At 36.0% G+C, this 7,471-nt stretch overlaps 1 protein-coding gene across 1 annotated transcript; it reads right to left on the reverse strand.

Annotated features, from left to right (window-relative positions):
* Window positions 1-372: 372 nt before the first annotated feature.
* LOC113707308 (uncharacterized) lies at window positions 373-5,387 on the reverse strand. Its single transcript, XM_072063219.1, has 3 exons — window positions 4,788-5,387; window positions 3,626-3,811; window positions 373-854 (listed from the first exon to the last, which is right to left on the reverse strand). The coding sequence occupies exons 1-3, from the start codon at window positions 4,851-4,853 to the stop codon at window positions 660-662; spliced, it is 447 nt and encodes a 148-aa protein (XP_071919320.1). The 5' UTR covers window positions 4,854-5,387; the 3' UTR covers window positions 373-659.
* Between the last annotated feature and the right edge of the window lie 2,084 nt (window positions 5,388-7,471).

A 7,471-nucleotide genomic window follows, 5' to 3' on the forward strand; every position in this document is an offset into this window, starting at 1 on the left:
ACAGGCAACTCCTCCGTGCGCCATCACCCTAAGTCGTCACTTCATTTTCTGCAAAGTCCATTAACTTGTATCCATGTTGAATCAAGTATAATATATAGTCTAGTTGCTTTGCAGCAGAAATATAACATGCTGCAATCCCTCATCTGGAATAATCTGTACGCATATCTTGCAATTCCGGAGTAGATATTGAAATAACATTGACCGTCTGATGCAGTTATAAGCAGTCATTATACTTACACTTTGGACAATCAGCACAAAAGCAAAGAGAATGGTAGGAACCTCAATTCAAATGGATGAAAGAAACAATTGGCCCAACTATCAGAGTAACAGCAGTTACAAGCAAAATATTACAGGTAAATGGGAATAACTGTATTTTCTGAATGATAAACATGAATAATTTGAAATCGGTGTATGTACATGCATATGGTGAAAATTTTGTTTCCTTGTACATCATTTCAGACAAAGCTGGAACTGGAGGAGGAGAAAGGAAAATTTTATAGAAGACAAATAAATAAAACAGAAAAGAGTGAGGTTTCTGTGCAGATTGCAACAACAGATATTGACCATGTAATTCTATATTACAGATTCTTCAAGCAACTTAAGGATGTTCTGCTCGGGGGCACTGCTGGATGTTATGCTCAGATATTGACCATGTAATTCTATATTCCAGATTCTTCAAGCAACTTAAGGATGTTATGCTCAGGGGCACTGATAGATGGCAAAATCACACGGTGGGGAGGGGGCCGAGGCTTAGGTCCAGTGGTCTCTGGTTCTATGGCAGTCCCTTCTTGCATAACTGGCAGGTCAGACCTCCGTGCTCCAGCAGACACTCGCTCCTTCCATATTCTCCCATCCTAATGACCAAAGAGATATACGGTCAGAAGATAAACATACAATACAAGACAAAACAGAAGTCATACCATATCCGGCAAAATGATTAAATGCAATCCTCAGTCCCTCGCCTTGTTTCCTTCTTATGGTTCTAAAAACATACTCTCCTAGTCCGGTTGGCACTAGGGACAACACAGAACAACTAATGCTGTACTAAAAATTCAAACTGAATTATTGGGTAAATATAGATCATTCTTCTTTCTAGAGATCAGAACCAAATCGGAAGCTGAGAACACATTCCACTAAACTGTGCCAGTTGATCCTGTGTTTGAGAGCATAACACTTCACTAGATCATCAGTTTCTTGTGATCATATTCGACCTCATGCCAGCTTCAAAATGAACTTGATGCTGGCAGTATGTTACTGTTCAGGGTAATCTTTCTTCTACGGTGTCCAAAATCAAGGTATGCGATTCTGTAATGCCTTTTGCATTTCATTCACTTGCTTTAACTAGTTATGGGTTTCCTTAGCAAAAATTCCCTTAAGCATAACCCCTCCCAGTCACCCTCTCACCCCTCCGCACTGGCGCACCCCCTTCAAGAAAAAGATCCAAGAATAAAAGTAAAGGAAAAAGGAAGGTGGCAAGATAGCCTGCTACATGGCTGTTTGTAACAAACAGGTGAAGAAATATTCATATGAATCTCTTTTTTGTCTTGCTTCATCCAAATAATTGTCAAGTTCAATCTAGTGAAGGAAAATGCCTCGACAGTTTATTTAATGCCTAGAAGCATTACAAGTTCCTTAGCATGATTGGAACTTTCCATCTAATGCATATGGACAGATAAAAGATTAAGTATTTTAAACAAGAGAAAGAACAAAGTCCAAGATTATAGGAAGTTATTTGGAAAGTAACACAGAAACTCAAAGTAACATGCTGTGATTCATGCAAAGGGTGCACCACATTTTCTAACATGTCTAAAATATGAGGAAATCAACTATATAAAAACACGAATATGTTCATTGTGGTGCCTATCTTCTTATCATAATTAAATTTCTTTGGATACTTATTTTGACTCCACATGGAAATATAATTGGTTGTAGATCACGCTTGACATTCTGGCATTACCATGTACACCACTTCATAGCTCCTGACTGCAAGAGGAATCAAATATCTAATACTCTGATATCCGACCACCTTATAAGATCCTACATCAGATTTGACTTCATAAGATCTAATACTCTGATATCCGACCACCTTATAAGATCCTACATCAAATATCTAATACTACACCAGGTTTAAACAGCCAATCACATATTTAACACTGATGGAATATCAATGTTTGACTTCATGAACAAAGTCTTAACAAAACAATGAAGTGAGCCTAAGCAAAATTCCCCAAACTGATATACAGTATTTAAATCCTTTAAAAGCTTAAAAAATGTCAAAATCCCTAGTTTTATGCTCTGTAAGTCACAGGACTTAAAAGCTCGAAGAGCCACCATGAAGTTCATGTCGTCATATGGTACTCAAGCTATTATTGCCTACCTTCTAATGGAAGACCACTGCTGCCAAATTGATTGCCAGCTGACAAGATTAGACCTTTTCATTTTCTGCTTCTCCAGTAGGAGAAAAATTTTACCTATCAAATGCGGTGATTTAAGGCAAGCAAACAAAAAGCATTTAAAAATTTATCCAAGACCACCAAGATCAGGCAATCAATAAAACAGAAATCTTGTATTCTTTTAGCACTGAAACTGCCAAACAATTCAAAAGCTTTTCCATAATGCCTAATCATAAACCTTTGACAACACTCGCAAAATCTTTGCTGTTAGTCTATGAACACTGTTAAAGGCTCCTAACACCATAAAAAGCTTTTCCTTTTCTTGTAATCACCATTTAACAACATACAGATGTGAAGGTCATTGTCATTACATGGTATGAAGACAGTTGGAAAACAATTAGTTTATTTACAAAAGTGAAACTGTGACAGAGAATGAAAAACCTCAAGCAAGAAACTTTTATCCTTACTGATTTAAACTTACAGATCTCCAGGAGATTAAATTACAAAGGGTAAAAGTTGGCCTTTCTTGAGGTTTTCATATCTGTCACAGTGAAACTTTTGTTTGTCATCATGAATTAATTGGTTTCTGATAATCACCCTCAAACAATATAGAGATTCAAAGGTGGTAGTGATTAAATGGTGCAAAGACAGTTAGAGAAGAATTAATTTGTGTTAAGAAACAAACCTGACACCGTGACAGATACTACAAAACCTCAAGAAACTAACATGCTAGATGTTCCATTGTAAAATGAACATGAGATCAGTATGGCCCAATTTTAGTTTTCAAGGTATGAATGGTGAAGATCGACTCTTAGGGTACAACCAAGATGTAACTTTGAAGAAATTAAACATAACATGTCATCAAGCTGGCAAACCATAAGAGGTGAAGCTGGAAATATCACTTGCCAGTCACAATCTGAATACCATAAGCTCCACAAGATATGAAAAAGTCAATTCACACAGAGTTTACTTACAACCACAGAGGTAGTGATCCAAGTTGGCACCATACCTAATCTGTACATACCAAAAAGGAGGATCCATGACACGTATAGTGATGAAACAGACTGCTAAAAAGTGTATTTGACTGTGGTTCATCTGCACTGAAGGGCAGGCCTCTTTTATTCGACCAGGAGTCAAAAGTGATTATGCTCGGTAGGTATGCAACTAACTCCTCCTAGGAAAATAAAAAATCTTAAGCACAAGCGCAAGAAACATAAAACTATCATACTTACATTAAGAATTGAAGGCTCTGGCAATGGACATTGAATTGGTCGATCATTGTCATGAGGTTCAATTGGATGTTCTACCGGCTTAAATTCAACGGCAATTTCAATCCCATGGGTGGTAGCAGAGGTTGCCCCTGCAAGGGTAACTGCCCCTGTTGCCTCTAAGTTAGGGGGCAATACTTCCCTCTCGTCCTGCAGAAACCAAGAGATCTTAGCACATGCTAGACAACAAAACGCTAGTCAAAACAAAGACATAAATAAATCGAAATGCTAGAGGCAGGTTTTCCAAATCTCTTATTTAATGTATATCATCTATTAATTATACGATAAACAGTAAACCGAAAGGGAGACATGAAACGTGCAGCTGTAGCATAGACTTCATGGTGGATGGATACTCCACTATCGGAGCAATTTCAGATGATCAACTTCAAATTGCGCAACAAATTCTTCAAACTAAGCTAAATGATCTTCAAACTAAGCTAAATGCATGCATCACATGGTAACAAAACTCCAAGCATTCCTTTCCCCACTCTGGCTGGACCAAAACATTACAATTTACCAACAATGTCGACTACTATAGGAAAAGTTAGCTTACAAGTTACTTAACAGGGCATCTAAGCCTCAGATTGATTATTCCCCTTTTTGCATCATGCAAAATCAAAATAAATGCTCATCCTTTTCAGTTATAAAACCATTCAGCTCAGCCATGACTCTACAACTAGACCAGCAAATTTCTCTCAAGTGTAAGATGTGCGACAACATATGCAATTAATTGATCAATTTCTCCACAAAAAGCTATCAAATTCTAATTGCACAAAGAGAAGGGTAAAAAACTGTGTAGCCCAAATTTAAGTCAAACTAGTCCTAGAAAGCACCCCCCCCCCCCCAAAAAAAAAACACAAAAAAGAGAGTAGTACCCAAGAATCAAAATTCAACAAATAAAAATAAAATAAAACAGACACAATCGAGTTTTTTCATTTCACATCCACTTAACCACAGGAGATACAGAAACAACTCTTTTAAGCCTAGATCACTGGAAAAAGAACAAAACACAGAAGAAAGAAATCATCAAATAATTGAACTCCTACAGAAGGTTGATTATATACATGCCTAGACAAAATGAGTAACTGAAATTAGGAAAAAAGAAATAAAGAAAGAAAATGCTTACAAGGGCACTTTGAGACCGACGATGGCCAACTTTACTGACAGAAAATCTTGAGAAAATTCCCACCATTTTGCTCGGGCCTTTTTGACTTTGCTTCCTGAACTGCAGCTCAACTGAAGCCTAGAGAAAGTTATATTCTTTGATGTTGGTTGTGTCTTGTCCCAATTAAGAATCTGATGCTACTCCAATCTACCTCTCTCTAAAATATACACCTAGAGAGATAGAAAAAGAGTGGATATGATGTGAAATGATGAGCTGAGGTAACTTGATTGGTGGGTTTTGGTTGGATTCTGGTTGTCCCCATATAATAATAACAGTAGTGTGAAAAAGAGGTAAATTAGGCAAATGTGTTTGGAGTTCTTGAGATACATTATTCAGAAGTCAAACAGCTGAAGAAAAAGCTGCGATTATAATAAGAAAAGGGCGGTTGAGAGATATCATTAAAGAATAGATGCAATGAAAATGGAGTCAATTGGCTAAGGTAGCAACTGCAAACGATACCATGTGATAGGTGTCGTTCGTCTGTTTGGTTGTTGGTTAGGTTAAAATTGTCTGTAAAGACAGGGAGCCTTTGGCAAACTGTAGAGCCCAATATGGGGAAGTGCTTCCACTTTGGTCGAAGTTGATGTGCTTGTTCTGAGTTTGGTTGTATAGATTTCCATTTTAGAAAAGAGGTTTTAAACTTGGGAGTTTTCTAATTGAGTACCCATTCTAATACGTCTAAATTTCATCTAATTTATTATATATACACATTAACAATTACTTTAGATTTCACCTTTTTAGTTGGCAAAATAGATATAGATTGAGTTAGATTTCATTTTTTATGAGAAAAAATGATTATAACTTAGGTCAAATTTTACTTTTTTTGAGATAAAAATGAATATAGATTGGGTTATTTATTTAACTACAACTAGTATCTAATATTTTTTATCCTAAAAAAATGACCATGTATCGGTCACCTGATGGATTCATGGCATAAAATTGGTCGAAAATTTAGGTCGGAATCAAATTTTGCCGATTATATTTGATAAAAAACATAAAGTTATCATTTTAAAAGTTAAGGACAAAAAATTCATTTGATGAAATGTAAGGGACGTTATGAACTATTTTTCCGGTATAAAATAAGGTAATATATGTATGTGCCAAAACAGAAGAAATTCAACGAGTGCTCTATTCCTCAAGCAGTAACAATTTTTCAAAAGAAGTATTTAAGAGTCAATAGAAAAACTCCAGTGCCAAGGTTATAATATTTTTTGCCTTTTTTCCTAGCCAAGAACAGAAAATGGGAAAAAAAGAAAGAAAGAAAGAAAGAAAAAATCCAATGATGAAGATATGCCGATTTACAATGACCCCCAAGAGTTATTGCTGCCCACAAAACAGTTTGCACAGGAGGCCACCTTTCCCCACAAGATCCTCAACCCACGAACCAAGCCCACTTGCTAGTGTTTATTGTCTGCTTTTCTGATGTAAACGTGTTGTCTTGAACCGCACTAATAATGTTGGTTCTAGGCATTTGTTTTGGCCAATTTCCCTTCTCAATTTGAGTTGTTGCACTATACTTTTCATGAAGCTTTGGCTGAAAAAAAATCAGCACTCGATGGGGCCTTTTGTCTCCTTGATATCTTAATTCACAATAAACTTCAAGCAGAATCACTCACTCACTCGTTTAGTATATGCATTACCTGACACTTCCAAATCTAAAGGTGGTGGAAGATTTAAACTATTGCCATTTGCTTTGTGTAGCAACTCTGGTTGGAAACATGATTTCAGAAGTCTCATGTTAATGGACCTTAACTGAGTTTGGTTAAAGTTTTGAAGGAGTTTTAATCCACTCAATCAATTCATTTAGACGTAAGCTGCGAAATGCAAAAGCTATCTGAATAATTTACCTTCATGATAGGTAACATTTGATGAATTTTTCGCCATGTCATCAGACGACGTAATGCAAACGTCATATTATTTTCTAAGAGCATCCACAGCAATATACAATGGGGGCATGCATCCACAGCAATATATAATGGGGGGTATAATGTCCCCATTACACCGCTTCATGACACGGTCTCCCGTTAGAATCGTGTCATGGAGATTACACGCACAATACTGATGATGCGCATCATGGAAGATGCTATGGGACCCAAATGGCATGACAACACTAGCAAACGTCCAAATAGCCAAAATGAGACAGCATTTTACTTGGTCATTTTTTGAAACATTTTACAACGGTCATTTTTGAAGCCAGCCATTTTACAACGGCCTTTTTTTACAACCACTATATTTTAGCAACGGATAATTTATTTTACTTCCTATAAATACACAAAGTAATTTTTTTTTATTTCACCTCACAATCTTCTACTCCATTATCTCTCCTACTCCCTTATTCATTATTTTCAATCTCTTTACATAATTTTATAAATTTCAATATTTTATCATTATGGATGAGAATCTAGTAGTTTTAGAAATATGTTAAATAGTCCAAATATAGAAAATTCATCCGCTTCACAAAATCAAAACCACCAAAATTTCCAAAATTATCCAAATTTGCCAAATTATCCATTTCCAATTCCAAATTACCCAAATCATCAACTTCGGTCGGATTTGGTAGAGCGTATTTGGGAATGATTCGGAGGCAATAATAATGAAAATTAGTATTCGTTATATTATTATTTGTATTTTATTTAATTTTAATA

This window comes from Coffea arabica, chromosome 8c, assembly GCF_036785885.1.
Source record: "Coffea arabica cultivar ET-39 chromosome 8c, Coffea Arabica ET-39 HiFi, whole genome shotgun sequence".
Lineage (NCBI taxonomy): Eukaryota > Viridiplantae > Streptophyta > Magnoliopsida > Gentianales > Rubiaceae > Coffea > Coffea arabica.